Source organism: Coturnix japonica, chromosome 2 (genome assembly GCF_001577835.2).
Source record: "Coturnix japonica isolate 7356 chromosome 2, Coturnix japonica 2.1, whole genome shotgun sequence".
In the NCBI taxonomy this organism is placed as follows: Eukaryota; Metazoa; Chordata; class Aves; order Galliformes; family Phasianidae; genus Coturnix; species Coturnix japonica.
The window spans coordinates 4,376,184-4,394,491 of record NC_029517.1 but is presented as its reverse complement, the minus strand read 5'-3'; the positions used below and the strand labels follow the sequence as shown (position 1 = coordinate 4,394,491).

At 46.4% G+C, this 18,308-nt stretch overlaps 1 protein-coding gene and 2 long non-coding RNA genes across 5 annotated transcripts in view; 1 reads left to right on the top strand and 2 right to left on the bottom strand.

Annotated features, from left to right (window-relative positions):
* LOC107308781 overlaps positions 1–8,069 on the bottom strand; it is a 118,806-nt gene extending 110,737 nt beyond the window's left edge. The window contains exons 1-2 of the long non-coding RNA XR_001552908.2: positions 7,932–8,069; positions 4,845–7,113 (exon numbers count right to left, since the gene is read on the bottom strand). This is a non-coding gene — a long non-coding RNA (uncharacterized LOC107308781). The remainder of the gene's footprint in view (positions 1–4,844; positions 7,114–7,931) is intronic.
* XIRP1 (xin actin binding repeat containing 1) overlaps positions 1–18,308 on the top strand; it is a 45,243-nt gene that overhangs the window by 13,743 nt on the left and 13,192 nt on the right. For 2 of the 3 annotated variants that reach the window (XM_032442950.1, XM_015852902.2), the window contains exon 1: positions 9,808–10,075. Coding sequence is in view for 1 of the 3 variants with exons in the window: in XM_015852901.2 (XP_015708387.1) it covers positions 2,177–2,304; positions 3,098–3,152; positions 3,668–4,066; positions 4,866–4,947 (664 nt within the window). In the remaining 2 variants the exon portion in view is untranslated. Of the gene's footprint in view, positions 1–746; positions 876–2,164; positions 2,305–3,097; positions 3,153–3,667; positions 4,067–4,865; positions 4,948–9,807; positions 10,076–18,308 lie in introns of those variants that run through there. The other variant, XM_015852901.2, reaches the window with a different exon arrangement.
* On the bottom strand, positions 10,399–18,216 carry LOC107308783. The gene is made up of 4 exons (XR_001552912.2): positions 14,313–18,216; positions 13,763–13,837; positions 12,872–12,968; positions 10,399–11,170 (listed from the first exon to the last, which is right to left on the bottom strand). It is a non-coding gene; the product is annotated as an uncharacterized LOC107308783 (long non-coding RNA).

Below are 18,308 nucleotides of genomic sequence, written 5' to 3'. Positions count from 1 at the left end.
TTATAAACCCATACACTATTATCTGCTCTTATTCATGCACTGGCTTTGTTGCTTGGTCAACCTGCCAGCATGTATAGAACAAATCCCCATATAACTCCAACTCCATATAAAAATCCTCCCATTGTGAGGTGCCAGAGCAGTTCTGTCTGTGGTTATGATGCTTTTTCAGAGAGGTTAAACTTGCTAAATCCTGACTTCAATCAGAATTACACATTACCCTTGTTGGATCTCCTCAAATAATCCCAGTTTCTTGCCCTGATAGTGAAGTATTTCAAGTAGTTTCATTTAACCCATCCTCTCTGAAGGCCTGGCCACCTCATTTTTTTCCAGGAGGAGCAATGCACATCCAAGAGCTTTTAACAACATGGATGATTGCCCACCTTTATGGCTCAGACAAAACCTCCCCAGCAAATTCACCAGCACTGAGGACCACAAAAGAAACCTCATTGGTATGGAGGATGAATGCCAGAATCATTTAGAAATCCCCAAATTCATTTCTGCTCCACCTTGGACAAGGATTCCAGCAGATTTACCCCCAAATTAGAACCTGGTTTTGGATCTAGATGGTTATTCATGCCCAAGCTGGACTCTGAATTTGGTGCTTTTATAGGGATGGATGAGACCTTAGTAATTGGCAATATGTTAAGTGGAGCAGAGAGAAGGCTTCATCTCTTCTGCTCTTAAGTGCTAGCTCTCCAATTCACACTGGCCCCAATTGCACATCATCTTTTAATATTTAATTGCAGCTTTGCCAAGGGACTTTGCCTCCTGCCTTGTAAAGGAGGGGGAGAGGATGGAGTCAGAAGCGTGGTGCTGAAGAGCCCCAAGGAGACTATCAAATGGCAGATCTCGGCTGGAGGAAAGCACTCTAGCATGTAAGTGATTTTACACATAAACTCTCACAGATAAGAGTAGATGGAATGAATTAATATCAGCAAATATCCTGTAAGCCCTTGGTGATTGGGGGATGCTGCGCTGATTGTGGGAACTGTACAGGGTGGGCTGAGAAGAGTATTTCCATCTACTGCATCTACTGTATTAAGGAAAAGAGCATTATAAAGGAGAGAATGGGGAGCACTTCCATACTAACGGGCTTATTCTGCCACGATGTGACTCTCTCAGGGGCTCTTCACTGGGATTGTTTAACATTAACCAGAACTGCAAGAATAGGAATGATTCCCAGACTGTGGGAAAAGGGTGTCTGTGATCTAATAAAACCATCTCTTTTCTAACATTATGTGAAATGACTTGGTCTTATGGATGTGGCTAATTTGCGATGGTTGGGATGGGTTAAAGGTTGGAGGAGTTGATCTCAGAGGTCCTTTGCATCCCTGATGATTTTATGAGACATGGAGAAGAGTGGACAAAAGCTTGAGGCACATCCAGAATTTAGGGCCAGTGCAATAGAAATCATTTATGAAACACATTATACAAGCAACATAGCTTTTAAAGCAAATGTTTTCAAAACCTAAGTACAAGTATCTCATAATCCCATAGTTTGGATGTCTGTGTCAGTAATTAAAGAGCAATTACATATAACTAGTCAGCCCCGCAGGGCTCTGTCTAAATTTGGAAAATGAGACCCAGATGACCCAGAGTAGTTCCAAGTGTCAGATCAGCCATTGCAAATCCAGTGCCTGAGATCTCTGCTGTGCATTTCTGAAGCTTGGAAAATAAGAACATTTTTTTATGACAGAAGAGGGCAAGAGGTTCTTAATTCTCCGGTTACTGCCTGAATTCAGAGCTGGTTCACATCTATGCAACTCTGGGAACATTTAAAAAACTATATCCATTTATGATGCACATGCATAATTTCCATCAAATTATTTTTAAATGAGTTAAAGCAAATCTTCTCCTGGTTCTTTCCCCTTCTCTGTCAGAGATATGGACGGGGTGATCAAAGAGAATAAGAAAATTGGTAGGCAGTGGTGGAAAAGACTCATTCCCTGCATTAGAAGTAACTCGACTTAAAGTGTATCTTCTTTAACCCTATTTTATTATCATGTGATGAGGTTTACAGATGTTTCAGCGAAGACAGAATTTTTTCATGGCCAGTTATTGATGCACTGACCCTTTGAGTGGAGACGGATGCGTTGAGTGTTGGCTTGTTTACCATGGGTTCACATCCAGCACCATAACCTTTACACTCTTGTTCCAATGCCAGCAGACAGAGAACATGGAAAAAGCTGAGAAGCTGCGATCAACTCAGTCCTTCCCTCTTCTGTGCAGTTCTCCAAGGAGCAGCTCAGAGCACAGAGCAGCTCCTCTGAGGAAGTCTGTGTCCGTCTCTGAACTGGTTGCCAGGTGGGTGGCTGATCTACTATTGCAGATGACCGTAGTTGTGTGGATTTTCAGGGTGGGTTCTCCATCTTCCACCTCCCTAATAAATAAACCTCACTCAGATAAAGACTTTCCCAAGTACAGCATCCCAGAGCCTCACATCCCAGGCTAAAGGCAAGTACTCTCCTGCCACAAGTGCTCACAGTTATTATATATCACTAATGCATGATTTTATATTGGAAACCAAGTCCTGCTTTAAAACCCACATCCACAAAGTTGCCCAAATACAAAAATATTTAGGAACTTACACTTGAACCCAGCAGTGGGAATATTACCAGGTGGATAATTAAAGCTTTTAATCTGCATAATCTCTGAGGTGCCACAAGGGAAAACAGCAGGAGACGGAGAGAAGAGCTGTTGAGGAGGAAAGAAGGGTATGGGTCTCTCATCCCCTCCTGGTTTCTCTTAACTGCTTCTAATCAAAATGCTCCAGGGAGAGTCACATTTCAACACAAGCCCTTTGAGTGCTAATTTCTTTTGGTTACAACCCATAAATGAGGTCAGATCCCAGCTCTGCCAAGAATGAGATAAATAAGATTAGCAACAGTACCCACAGTGCACATCCCTCAACATACGAGTGATAGAGATGTTGTCAAAACCGTCTCTTGAACTCTCCCTTGAGGCAGTTTAGTTCCAAATATCCCAAAGATAGATCTATCTGGCAGAATCTATGGAGAAACTAGAAGTGTACTCTTCACAATGAGGAAGAGAAGGAAGGTAGTTTCTTCTTTATCATCATCTTTTGTCTACCCTGTAGGTACCAGAGCATCCTGGACCATGAAAGCAGCATGTCCAAGCAAGAATATCCCAAGGTGAGAGACTCAGGCTCAGATAAAGTAGAACAAAGCGTGTCCTGATAACAGTTGATTCTCAGTGACCACAGAAAGCTGGCTTGGATCTCACAAAAAATGGGGGGTGGAGGGGTGAGAATATATTTTTAAAAAGGCAGAATCTGAAAACTTATATTTCCAGGACAGTTTTCTGATAGAGAGGGAGATAGAGATAAGACAGTGATCCAAAAGGGAAGACAACCAGTGGTCATATGTTTCCTACTATAAATCTTTCTTGAATTACTGCGGGCACATTAGGAGAATGCTCTAGAAACAGGCATGACAGAAATTCTGATGCTTCAGAAAAAGGTAGAGTATGCTTAGATCATGTCCCTGCCCTTCACTTGAGGGAACATAGAACAGAAAGTGACGGAACACACTTTCATCTCAAAAGGTTAAAAAGTCAACAAATGTGATGGTTGGAGTTGAAGAGTAGGAAATGAAAAGTGGATTTACTATTGAAGTAAGTTATGAACCTGCTTTGATGCTTGTTTTAGCTCATGGAGAGAAGATATCTTGCACAGAGTGACGTCAATCCAATGGGAAAGAAGCATACCTTATCTCAAATGCATTCCAGTGATGTGTCCTGGAGCAAGTCCATGGAGGATATCCATAAAACCAGTGCCACAACAAGGAATCTCAATGGATGCCTGACCAACTTGGACACCCCTAAAGCCAATCCACTGAGTAAGACTTTACCTCTTGCTCCACTCAAGACATCATCTCTCCACAGCATTTCGAGGAACAGAGAGGCTGACACCAGAATCACGACAACAATCCAACCCCTCAGCAGGAACACCAAACTCCATAAGGAACCCTCTCTCTCTTCCTCTCTTCAGAGCATACAGAGGAAATGGAGTCCTACCATCATCACATGGAAGGACTCTGCCGCAAAGGTTAGTAGGTGCTCTTCTTTGAAAGCTCCCCTGAAATATATTTTCTTTGGGTGATGAGAGTCATCCTTGTGAGTGGTTGGGCTTCATGGTGGTGGTTCATCATCCACTGACAGCAGGCAGAACCAGCAAGAGATTCCCAAACACATCTCCCTTAAGAGGGAGGGTGATTTAATGTTATCAGGGGCAATGGTCATATGTTCAACAAACTATTTCAATGATTCATTCCTAGGAAAGGAGTCACTAGAAATGGACAGCCTACATAGGAGACAAAGCTACATTAAGTGAGCAAAAGAGTCTCAAGAAGTTGTTATCATATGGAAGACTAATTCTGTACAAGATCCTGTCTGAAATGGTCAGGTCCATCTCACCAGAATATATCACTTGGTGATTACTGCTCCACAGGAGGCACTGGTCTCTTCCCTAAGGGTACAGCAAAGTGCAACACCAATCACTACTGGGTTTGAGAGCCCCACGTAGTGGAGATGGGTAAAGGAAATGGGTGAATAAACTTGACCCCCAAGGAGAAACAACAGTGTCTTCAAAAATGAGGTTTTTAGCTCTGGAAGCAGAGGGGGGTTTTGTCCAAAGAATGGAAAAGATCTGTGCTTGGATGCAGTAGAGTAAGGACAAGCCTGTCTAAGGCGTACAAGAAGAAACTCCAACCACACACATGGATGCAGTGTTAGGCCCACTTTTACCTTTGAAAATCCTCTGGTGCAGTCACTTTCCCTGTACTGAGGCTATGAACAGTTCCTCTCCTCTGCTGATGGGAACTTACCTCACTGTTGCTCCTACACAGGAACGAAGGATCTCCCATGACAGACAGACAACCATCTCCTCAGTGACAGAAACAGCCAATGACTCAGCCATGGGCAGAAGTGGTGAGTAGGATTTATTTCGGTTACCAGTCATCATCACGACTCTACTCCCAGCTGTAACTGCAAAGGGAACAACTTGGTCCTTGCGCTTAGTTTGTATTTCCCACCCAATCCTGGGGCAGAGACCAGTAGATGCTGCCAGAACTGGGAATGCAGGGGTACATACAAGGACAGGGTGCATGGTGCAGAGGGCAGATGGCCTCACAAAAGCAGTTATACCCCTTCCAGCCCTGAATGATCCTATTGCACAGAGCTGGCACATCCCAGCTAGCTGGAAACTGGGCCAGAGATGAGTCCGCAGAGCCATCCTGACTCCAAGCATTTTAAAATAGCTGGGATTAAACACTGGGGCAGAATTACATCTGTGTTTAGTTTGGAATGAGTAATAGAGAGGTCCCTTTGTACCCGATTAAGGAGCCTAGGTCCTGGCAGCACTGGTGTCATCTTTGACCAGAGATAGGCTACATAAGTGATCCCTAATGCTGTGGTATCATCAGGACTATGGCAGGTCAGGGGTATTTCAAGGCAAGAAGCATCAGTGCAGAGGGAGAAGAAAAAGGTTGAATATTGCCAGGAAGGTTTTGTAGGTTTGGTGCAGAGAAATACATCTCTCTTTAAATTCCATAGTAGTTGGATTTGAGACCAAGGGACCATCCTGCATGCTTCAGATCTGGATCAGGAATCCAGGGACCCTCATCTCCCATCTGCTTAGGGTCTATTCTCTTTTCCTTGCACTTCTTGCACACAAGAGGAAAAGTAAATCAGGCACTGCCTGGATATCAGACGCTGTATTTAATAACCCAGCTGCATGGGGAAACAAGTCTCTGACATGAGCACACAGACAAACGAAGGAGCTGAACTTTCCACAGTGTTCCCAGGATATTTTTTTAATATCAAAACATGTGAAGTCACCACTCCATCCTGATAAATACAATCACAGAATTAGCTGCGTGAGGAGCATCTCTTGTTCTGGTTGGTTCACGATGATTCATGGTTTATCTTAGAGACTGACACCACTCTCCAGCCTCTGACTCACAGCCCCACAATAGCAAAGACTTCATGTCCTCTTGGCCGCTGCTTCTTTGGAAGGTGCTGGCGTAGGATTCTTCTGGAGAGGCATCTGCAGCCAGTAAAGGAGCTGGGAATATGAGAGCTACCTCCATTGTAGGCAATGGATTTGTTCAGAGACATGGCTTTGGCTCATAGATAGTTGTAATGCTTCTTAGCTACGCTTGGGAACCAGCTGTCCCATATCTCTCCTGGGATAAGACTTATCCAGGACCTGGCCACTTCCACAGTGGGAAACATCAGTGTTTCACATATCCCAGCAGGAATGTCCTCACCATCACCCATAGACAGCTTCACAGCCCTTTTCTTCTGACTGAGGAGTGGGCACCTGGCTGATGCATTGACCTGGGATGAGGAAGGCAGAGTGTCCAATGACTCGAAGCCACATAAAGTTTATAAGATTAAGCAGAGAGCACATTTGGGAGGTTTAGGCTATTGTGGTATGGTGAACAGCAGCTTGGTGGTGTTCAGGACAGCTTTGCTGCCTGGCATTCGGCTTATCAGCAAACTCTCGTGCCTGCAACAGTTCCAAGATGAGTAATTACACATGAATTCAAAGCACAATTGCTGTACTTCTTCACAAACGCAGCTTAGTCACCTCTGAGACTCTATGGGAGTCTTGAGCGTTGCTCAAAGAGCAAAGCTGCCTATTTCTCATAGGAAAGCCCATTCCCAGGCAGCTAAGCCATCTGGGCTTTATCCCCAGCCACACTAATGCTATCAGATGATCCGGAGGAAGCTGCCACTGAGGATATCACCAAGATGCCGATTAAAGGGGTCCAAAAGGGTGTAGTTAGCAGTAATGAGATTAAACCGAGCGGTGATCAGAAGAGTATGTTAGGCTGCAATGCTTGCTTGTAGGGGCAGAGCTTTGCCTGACCCTCGCAACACACACGTAGTCTCCTGCAAGGCAATGCGGTGCCATCTAGCGACAAGACAGCTCCCCTTCGGTCCCAAATGTCTCTAAACGAAGTGCTGCTCAGAGCCTGTCAGACACTGTGTCCTCTGCGGGCTGTCATCTTCATTGACTCCACGAACTGGGGTTCTGCAGCCAACACCTCCTATCCGAAGGATGCCAGACAGAGCGTGGGTTTGTGGGATCTGAAAGTATGGGAGGAGAAATGCTGATTTAAGATAACAGGTTCTGTTTGCACTGCAGATGACTCTGAGTTCAGGGCAGCTTTGGCATTTGCCACGTAGCCCAGTAATCCCTAAAAGCCCAGTCCCCTTTCACCAGCTGCTTTATATGAGTGTGACAAGAGGGGATTGAACATCGGTGCTCCTGCAAGTTGACAGTCTGTCCAGCTTTGAGCACTTTGTGCCTTTCCAATTAAGCCAGAAATAAAACTCGTGTTCAAGTGTGATCCATCACCTCTCACACCTGCCCCAGCTCCAGCTACAATAGCAATCAAAACAGATAAAGGAATTCTCTATAGCTGGCTTCCCTGCTAACCCAGCCCATTCTTACATAACAGAGACCTCTCACCTGATCTAATCTGCTCAGCCTTTCCCCTGCTGTGCTGCTACTGCTGTCCTCTTATCTCAGCTCCCAGAGGAGTCAGCCCCAGTTTGAGCTCAGACCTGCCCTCTGCTCCAGAGCCCTGCATCCCCTGCTGCTGAGCCCTGTGTGTTCCCATGCCCTCAGAAAGGCTCAGTGCCCCCTGGATTTTATTTAATATTTTGTTTCCCAGGACTTTTCCTGCTTTTCCAGGTTGGAATACTTCCCTGGCTCATGTGTGTGCCCCCCATAAAGGCAATAATGGGGAGACACATACAGACACATACAGGTCTACCATCTCAGGGTGAGCAGACTGATATCAGAAGCACGAGCAGATAGCTCTGCGTGCTCGCAGGCCACCAACATACACACTGTATGTGGCAGCTAGATGAAGAGACAGGCAAATACATGCTGTACATACCTGCATGGTACATTCCTGCCAGGTTCACACTGAGCATGAGATGCATACAGGTGAGAACACTGCTGGCTACACTGATCTGCTCTGCCCTTCACCTCCTGCCTTTACATCCCTCCACCCACACAAAATAAATAAGCCTTGCTCTCCCGTGCACTCTGTCCCCTGTCTGCTGCTGTATTTGCTGACAGCTTTGCCACACGCTTTATGCTACTGGCTGTGCATGGCAGCCCTGGCTGTCTCCAGGCTCACAGCTTGGCTGGTGATCAAGGACCTGTCTATTACCTTCCTGACAACATCCCCTATTTTCTGGATCAGTCACTTTGGTCTGCACCTCTTCAGCTGCTCAGCATTGCCTTCCTCATCTGCTATATTGTTCCCTACTCAGGGTGCAGCTGTAACAAGGGTGGGTGTCATTTTTTTGCCCCCCTGCAGATTTCATACTAATTGAGTTCTTTTCTCTGATCCTCATTTACTAAAGGAAACTGCAAAGAAAATGGATGATATTTTAGAGAAGGTTGGTGTTCTTAAGACACAAGGCTTAATAGAGACAGCAGAGAACTGGTAATTCCCAGCCTTGGTGGAAGTTTAGGGTTTGGACTATGGCAGGGAGGAGCAGGATCCATACAGGAGCCTCTGTGAAAGCAGTTGGTCATATGGAGCTGAATGTGGTGTGTTTTGCTGTGATATAATGTGATGTGATGTTGCTAGGAAAATCTTCTCATATCTACCTGTGGCCTGGCTGACAGATAGCATTCTGTCCATGTACCTGTAGACACAGATTGGAAGCAAACAGGCAAAAACCCCTCCAAACACTCCTGTAAACCTCCTGTAAGTTGTTGAGAGGGAGGGAACATTAAAAACAGACTCTTAAATTGGAAAATTGGTACTGGAGATCTGCTTGACACAATGGAGCAAAGCATGGAGCCCATTGGGGACCAAGATCATGCTCCACTGACTCAGCACAACACTGCTGAGATCATAGAATCACAGAATCACTGGGGTTGGAATGACCACTAAGATCACCTAGTCCAGTCATCTACCCATCACCACCACACTGTTATACCATGTCACTCAATGCAGTATCTACCCTTCATGTGATGTTCATGTGGCTAAAGAACGGGAGCATCGTTGTGTTACATGCAGTACAAGCACACTACACAGAGGCAGAAAGAGCTTAGAGAAATATCCCTACCCTCCGTTCATGTTGGAACTCAGGAAAGCTAAGCCTGCTTCAATGCAGGCAGTTAAAACTGTTGTGATTTTTGCCCCTACAATGCCTGGCTCAACACAGTTTCATGTCTGTGCAATTCTGCCCCATCAGAGTAGTCTCTTGTGGTCTGGCATTGGGTGTGTGGGGCATGTGTGTGGCCTGGGACCACTGCCCTGGGCTGAACAAACCATGGGACCTCAGGCACTTCTCACACATCTGACCCTCTCGACTCTTTGCCAGCTTCATATCCCTCATTTTGACCACCAAACACTGCCCAGAGCAGATCCCAGCAGTGCTGCACTGCTCACCAAGGAAGGATCTGGGAGAAAGGAGTGTGTCATCCCCCTTTGTATGTACGTATCCTTTCCTCTCACTTCCCTTTTCCTACAGTATTTCATTTTCTTTCTCAGTTCTAGATTACTTGAGCTAAGGAAGAAATGAGGAACTAGAAAAGGTAATACCTGTTGCCCTCCCTTCAAACTCTGGCAGTGGCCCAAAGCAAAGGGGGTCAGGCAGTACAGATCACAGCCCGAGGACACGGCAGTGAATCAGGGAAATGGCTCTTCCCAGTGGCACTGCATTTTGGAAGCTTCCCTTGTCCCATACTGGATTACACCAGGGGGTATTTTGAATGAACAAGTTCTGAAAATAAGCCAGACTTCCCCACCTCCCCAACTCATGATTGACTCAGCCGGGTGGAAGAGCAGCTTCCCTAAAAATAGACCAAGTGGTTCATCCTCTCAACATAGCCCAGTGCTCAATGATAAAATCAGCTGCTGGAGGCCATTGGGAGGCAGTGAAAAGGACCGAGGTGTGGGGACTGGAGCAGGGCTCCTCTGGGATTCTGTAAGGGCTGCCTGGCAGTGAGTTTCACAGAGGTTTTCCACCGGGACTGTCTACAGCTCGACACAGCTATTGGGACAACCAAGACCTTCCTGTAAGTAATTTTGGGGTAGGTTTGAGAAGGGTGAGGTGTTGCGTGGATATGAAGCTTGTGTTGATGTTGAAGATGTAGGGCGAAAGATGATGCTCAAGACCTTGTGCTGGGGAAGGGACGGTGGCAGATAGGAGATTTTGTTGGCACAGAGCTTGGTAAATCCCACCATCTGCACCACTTCAGTTCAGTTCTGCATTGTTGTCTTGGGTGGTTGGGCATGTTTGAAGTGGAAGCAGAGCATTGTATGTGCTTTTCCCTTTTCCCTAAACATGGAAGTTCCTAGTTTTGAGGCTTAAGGTCATGCATCTACTTGCTACTCTCCACACTCTGTCTACAACCTGACCCCAAAATGCTGCGAGTTACTGGGACTTCGTCAGCACAAGAGAGGATACAGACAGGATTCTGATGAACCTGTTAGGCATTGTAGGATTGGTTGGAACCTAGTCCAGGTCAGAATCACATTCAGAACTAGTTGCAATACAGTAGACATCAAATATGAACCTTGGAGGAAAATGAGCTTCACTTCAGCTTAGACCCCTGGGGAAGAGGAGGCAGAGAAGGATTCATTCAGGAGGAAATGTTTCTCCCTCCCTCTTCTGCTCTCAGCTCCAGGGTGCATTGAGGAATGTGTTTGTGACCCTGGGCCAAACAGAGGGCTTCAGGAGGGGGTCTGCTGGATTAAGAGCATTAATAATATGGCCATATCATGGTTATTTGCTCTCAGGCACGGAAAGTAACTGCTGCACCACTTGGTAAGACAGAACTTGTGTGCCTACCTCTGACTCTCATACCTGATAATTCATTTGCTAGAGCTATTCAGCTATTGAATGTCTGTGTGGTGGCCAAAAAGAAAAGACTCCATATCCATGTTTCAGTGCTCAGTCACTGTGTGAATGGCCTGACCCCCACAGCCTGAGTTATATGCAGTGTTGTTCTCCACGTGCGTTTGGCTATGGTTAGTATTTCCTTCTGGGATACACATTCTACTGATTGCTGCCAGAACAGAAATTCCTCAGCTTCCTCCACTTCCTTACAACTCTTCAGCTTTCACTCAAGTCTTTGTTCGAAAATATTCAAAGTAGCTTCAGGACTTGACTAGAAAGGAAATAAAAAGGATGGGGTAAGAGGGGTAGGGTTGTGTCTTGGATACAGATATCACTTGATGGGGAAAGGCAAAAATATGAGAACCCATATTCTTGTCCAGGCAAAGAACTAAATAATCCCACCCAAGGCAATAAAGGGATCCAGCATGAGTGGAAATTAGTAGAAATTTCCCATGAAGGCTGTGTTCAGCCTTTGAATAGATGTAGTACTTTGCGGGATACAGAAGCCTCTTTTCTGGGGTACGTCAGGCAGGGATGCCCCAACTCTACTGCTGGAAAGAATGGAAATCCTTCTTTACCACCAGCAAAAACCCCAGGTCTGGATCCAAACACAGCAGCAGGAAGCTTTGTATTCACTGCTGTACAATCTGATCTTTTACTCTCTTGAAGCCAAGCAGTTCTCTCCTGCCCCTACTCTCACTGGCAGCCTGCCTCATTCAGAAACAAATGGAAATGCAGGGGAAACTCAGTATCTAGTGGAGGGTTGGGATATTCCCTTTAATAATACTGGTGGATATTTTTTTTATATTACTTCTTTTGTTTTCTGCCATGACATTTTCTTCCAAAACTGTATTCAGATTTCTTTGCTGCCAGTGATGAAGAGTTGACAGCAGCTTGGAAACTCCATGACAAGAATAGAACGCAGAGGCAGGCTCATGCTGCACAGCATCCTTGCAATGCCCCCACATCAACTCCATGGCATGGCCAAAAAAACACTTGCAGATGCATGCCACAGCCCCAATCCCAGAAGGGACATGTGGGCAGTGATGCTTGTGGCAGACATTCCCAAGGTATCGCTTTGTAGTGGCTGGAAAGGGCTTCCCTTAAAAGGGCTGGAATTTGCGGCATGCCAGGAAGCCCTCTCCCCAGGCATGGGTTATTTTGGTGGGTAGCTCTGTGTCGCTTTCCATAGGGGATGCTTTGGGGGGGAGGAAGCCACTATCACACGTTGTCATCCTGCATGGAAGTCTGCAGGGGGGAAGTTGCTGCTCCATGGGATGTAAAGCATGGCAGAAGGGTTAGGGCTGGAAATAGCCCTGGTGCAGACAGGATGGGTGAACACTGACTGGGGAACAGAAGCAGCTCTTCCTTCATAGGAACTGGTGGTGGTTATCACCATTTCATACAATCTTAGAACCATTAAGGCTGGAAAAGATCTCTAAGATTATCTTGTCCAACCATCAACCCGTGGCATCTTAGAATCATTACGGTTGGGAAAGACCACTAAAAACACTGAGTCCAACCATCAAACCATAGAATCATTAAGGCTGGAAAAGACCACTAAGATCATCTCGTCTGACCATCACCCCCTGCCTGTGACCACTCTAGACCATGTCACTCAATGCCACACCTACTCTTTTCTTGAACACCTCCAGTGACGGTGACTCTACCACCTCCCTGGGCAGCCTGTGCCAGTACCTGCCCATAAGAGTGGGGGAGCTGAGCTGGGTGAGGCTTAAGGCAAGGAACAACGATCTCCCAGCAGCTGGCCCACTGGGCAAGGCCGTGTCCCCAGGCAGCAATACAACCCGCAGCTGTCTCTGGGTGAAGCTTCTTGGAGTCTCTCAGTGCCAGGAATAGCATCCTGTACATTCCTGGATTTTTTGCAAGGACCAGAAATAGCCCTGAGCCGCCTTGGGCAGACACTCAGCTCTGCCTGAAGCTAAATTTTTCTGGGAGCTGTTTAGATTACCTGAGGGCTGTGAAGTGCCTCTTGCAAAGGGAAGTCCAGCTGACACTGACGAGCCACAGATGTCTGTAGAAGTGTCTAAAATCAAGGACTTTTGGTGCTGAAAAGACAGGAGTTGTTTTTTTCTTCATCCCTTCCCACCTCCCTCTTGCAGTCACAGATTTATACACATGTACTACATGCATGGTTCGGTTTAACTTAGTAAATTATTCCTGAAATACAAAATTCTCTTTTAAATCTTATTTTATTATCTTCAGCAAACCTGTTCTTTAGTTCTGTTTGCTCTAGTTAAAAGAGAGAATGGGTTATAGTTTTTGATGGGCTTGGTTAGCTTAGAGAAGAAAAGGCCCTGGGGAGACCTCATTGAGGCCTTCCAATTGAAGGAAGCATATGAACAGGAGAGTGAACAGCTGTCTGTAAGGGTGGATAGTGATAGGACAAGGGGGAATGGTTTTAAACTGAGACAGGGGACGTTAAGGTTTGATCTTAGGAGTTTTTCACACAGAGGGTGGTGACACACTGGAACAGGTTGCCCAAGGAGGTTGTGGATGCCCCATCCCTGCAGGCATTCAAGGCCAGGCTGGATGTGGCTCTGAGCAGCCTGGGCTGCTGGTTGGTGACCCTGCACACAGCAGGGGGTTGAAAGTAGGTGAGCATTGTGGTCTTTTTCAACCCAGGCCATTCCATGATTCCGTATACATTAGTCATAATATTTATTATCTATACCAGAGATGCCCCCCACCAAATCAGGGATCCGTTGCACTCTATGTTGTACCCGCTTATTTTAAAGGAAAAAGTCGACTTGTAAAAGTTTGGAATCAGGGAAAAAAAAAAAAAAGTGTTACAAATTCATACATTTTTTTGTTAGTTACCTAAATACAATCATGTTCTTACCTCTTGTGAGCAAGGGAAAAAATCACTTCTAAAGGTCAATTGCTAGCACATGCAGTTATAATATAAACAGGTGACCTGGATGAAAACAGCCAAAAATCAGATGACTTCTTTAACAAAAAGAAAACAAACAAACATGTTTACAATTACTGCTCTTTCATGTAATGAGCCAATTCAGAGTGAAACAAAAAGGCTTGAATTTGAAATCCTCACTGTCCTTTGTAGAACTGAAAATGAGAGAAAACACTGTGGTTTGCAAACAGAGCAAAGCGTGATCCAGGAGCTGGGAAGTGCCTGTGAGGTAAAGAGGATGTTTCAGAGCATTGCTGGTCCTTGCTTTTGCTGGAGGCTGCCTAAAATCCCATGAACGCTGCCCACTGCAGCTCTATCCCATGATTTTTCACCTTCCTTTTGGTAAAAGCCACACATGGCATTTTGGCACCTACTAAAGCCTCATAGCAAGTCATGAAGCCAATGAGAAATGGCAATAAGTGCCCGTCCCTCCCCAAACCCTCAGCCTCCCAACATCCCCACAGCACCTGAGGCTACTCACCCATTGGCAGTCTCAAGTTGGGGCAGGGAGGCTACTCTGCTCCCCTCAGCATGCATCTCCTCCATCTCAGCATCCCCAGGACCAGGTCACTAATTCACAGGCTGGGAGCAAAGATATAAACCCATCTATGCTGACTGAGCACCACCAATAGGCTGCTGGGCTCCTGGATTAAGCAGCAGCACTGGTTTCTCAGACAGCTTTTATGGGTGCTCACCCAGCTGTGCAAATTACCTCACCGGGATTTAAGAGGTTCTTTTGTTGCAGGATAGATTCTCCATGAGGCAAAGATAGGAAAAGAGTGGGATGGGTGTGATTTAGCACCTGCACTTCCTATATGCAGGGATAAAGGTGCTTAGGAATGAGGTTCTCTCCTGCAGGAATGGGTTTCCAGCTCCAGGAGGGTGCAAGGAGATGCTGAGGTCTCACCAGGAACCTCACTGTGTCACATGGTGACCAGGTAGAGGCATGACAAGGGCATGGAGCCCATATCATGTCCCATGGCATAGAGCATGCCAAGTCAGTGGGGCATAACTAACGCAAAGCTAATTGGTAGAGGATCAGTGAGGATGGGCAAGCAAATGAGAGGCCAGGACTGTGTCACAACCTGCACCATCAGCCTTTCCCTCTTCCCTCAGCTCCTGCAAGCTCCCTGCAAGCTGAGCTGAGCTCAGGTCCCATTACACAACCCTATGGGATATCAGGAGCGGGCCTGCATGGGGTGCACCCGCCTACACAAAGGGCTTTGCTTAGCAGCTGTGTTTGCTCAGGACGGCTGATTTTGGGAGCAAAGCCGATGACATGTGGTTGGCCAGGCAGCACAGGGGATCAGTGCTGAGCTTGCAGCTTCCTTTTTTAATAGGTGACTCAGGCACTCAGTAGCTCACTGGGGTTGGAGGTGGGAGCCAGGCTACAGAGAGTACCAGCCGTGGCCAACACCAACAGGTGGGTAGCATGATTTTTTTTTCTATAGGATAAAGCAGCTTAAATGGAAAGCAGAGTGAGCAGAGCTGCTGTGCTAACAGAGGGATGGAGTTTTCTCAGGGGAAGGAGGGATGTAGCACTTTGTTAGGGGGTTGTTTTCTGTTAGCTAGGAGTTGGCTGTCGGATTTAACAGTTATTTTCTGCAGGAGACAGAGATGTTGGTGATTTATGGGCAATAGCCAAAGAGGAAGTGATTGAATACTTAGATTGATCTGTGAGTCTTTTTCCCCGTTCTTTTTTTCTTTCCCTTTCTTCCTCTCATGTCTAGGAAGGTCAGGGAGAAAAAGTGGGGATGAGGAATGGCTTTTCCTCATTGCAGGGCTGAATATCTCTGGACCCTGCAGCTCGGGGCTGAATATCTCTGAATACCAGCCTGCTGCCAGGAGGGTCAGACTCTTCCTCCACACATTTAGCTGCAGGGAGCTCTTTTTCTCCCCAGAAACCAACTCCATCCCTCCCTGCTCACCCTTGGGCACAGCTGATGGACTAGAGGGGATGCTTAAGGTGCCAGCAGAGCCATTTTGTCCTGCAGAACAGAAGCATGGAGCCCTACACAGGTCTCATACAGGGTCTCCATGCCCTCAGTCTCCCACCCAACAATTCAGACAATAGCACCCTTACCCTGTTTTCACAACATCCTTTAGCATCCTCTGCTGGGAAGCTCTTAAGATGACAGCCTGGCTCTCTTGTTAGTGGGATTAAGTGTTGTTCTTCCTCTGCTATCTATAACTAGCAGTTTGGAGGGTGGCAGCAGCCTGTTCCGCTGTGCAGAGCCTCCTGGAGGAGCGCAGCTAATTATATCCATCATTAAAACAGAAGTCCTGTGGCTTTTCATCCATCTGCTAATTGCCCCATCCCTGGAGGAACTTGAGGTCAGGTAGGATGGGGCTCTGAGCACCCTGGTCTTGCTGTACGCATCCCTGTTCATTGCAAGGGAGTTGGAGCTCAAAGGTTCCTTCCAACTCAAACAATTCTATGATTCTAAGATAATCCAGTACACATTTCAGTGCTATTCTCACAGGGCTTGGCCATGGCAAGGAAAGACCATTAAGTCCCCAGTACCTTTGCTCGCTATTGCTTCATTTTTGCTTTTCACCAAGGGAAATATGTCCTTCAAATCTCCTAGAGGAGGGGGAAGTCTTCTACAGCAGGTAAAAGGGAAGATATCAGAGGTATCAGCCCCAGCTCCTCTATAAGTGGGTGTCACAGTGATGTCTCGGCCCTCTCATCCCCATTTCCAGAGTGCTGAACATCCTGAAAAGTCAGAGACCCAGTTAAATTCTTGAACAGAGTGGAGAACAAGTGACATAATCAGAGATTAATTCATTTTGCAGCCTCGCTGCCTATCTGAAGATGCACCAGACTGGGACCAGCTGTGCCACTGTCTCCACTGACTATATATATAATTCATTTTGATTCAGAGTCTGACCCACCAACAGTAGAAATCAGGGAAAGGAGTCCCATATTGGCACTGTGTCTTATTAGAAAGATAAAAAATATGTTAAGGAAATCTCTTCTGTTTCCTCTCCTACTGTGCCCTTTTGGCAGAAGTGAGCACCTACATCTGTGCTGCTTCCAGCTGCTTCCACATGGATCCAGCCTCAGCTTTGCATCAAAATGCCTTGGTATCTGCAGGAGCAGCTGGAACCAAGGACAGAAGAGACACCTGCAGGTGTCTGAGCATCTCAGTGGAGTCCTTCTGCTCTCGTCTCAGTGTCTGTTCAGTGCTAAGGACTGACGTGTCTGTCCCATAGGACTTAGTGTTTCTTTTGAGGCAGTAGCTCCCAGGATACTGTTAGTGCACGATGTTATGTGTTGTCACATCAAAATGAAAGCAATGTCCTTTTTAGTATTTTGGAGAAAAGCTGGAAAATCTGAACTCAAATCCTGGAAAACAAAGAAAGGAGTCATTAACTTGGTTATTTACAAAACCTCATGATTTGGGGACTGAGATTTGAGGGCAAAGAATGCCAGAACTGCTGCAGTGTTTTCAGTGTGCACATATTAACAAGTACATCAGCCTTTCCCTGGCAGTGCAAAAGCTGGATTTGTGGAGAGAGAGCCCATTGTTCAAACAGAAAGCATTGCAAATACCACACTAAATCCAAATGCATAAGTGCAAGCCTGCAAATAAAGGGAGAAACTTCTCGTGTTTTTGCAGTTGTAACAGAGAAACGACAGCCCCAACTAACCCAGAGGACTGAGGTGCAGCATATTTGTACAGGGGGAAGCCCCAGCTGTTTAGGGGATGAAGGCCATATGGGAGGGAGTGCAGTGGGTGGGCATGGGCTGTGTATCATCCAACTGTGTGTGAGCACAGCACCAAGTGGTCCCCCTGCATACATCTCAGGTTGTCTGTCTGATAGATCCCCTCTTCCCAAAATAGTCCATGAATAGTCCCATTCCTCTATGAATCAGATAGAGACATCCCCAGCTGAAATCATCTCCATGGGAGGCATCTGAACAAAAGTAGGAGGAATGCCGGGTATCCTGGATATGTCAGGAATGTCATGCTGGGCTCTAGTGGGGCTCTATGGGGGCTAACTCAGATCATCACCACTCTAAAATTAGAACTTGTTCCATGCTATGGCCATGGGCAAGTCTTGTAGTCTTATCATCTCTTGATTTCCTGAAAGGGGAAGAGGTGAAGATGAATGGGTCTGGATTCCTGCGAGGCACACTGATGGGACAGTGAAGTGGTCAAGGAGAAAAAAAAGTAGAAGATGATTCAAGTTTAGCATCTGTGGTTTCCTCACATCCTTCGCACCACTTCTGTCTTGGTGATGGCCTTGGCTGGGGATGCAGGGATGAGTGCAGGATCTGTGCAGTCCCATGGTAGGATAGTGGCACCAGGTGTGTGCCTGGTGGGTTGCTCTCAAGTCTCACCATCCATTTCAGCCATGAGAGGAGCGCAGATGTCCACATTTTCTCCCTAAACCAAAAAAAGTATGATGTTAAATTTGGTGGGAGGGACAATCCGCTTGCTGGGGACTCCAGGAAGAAGGAGTGTGCAGA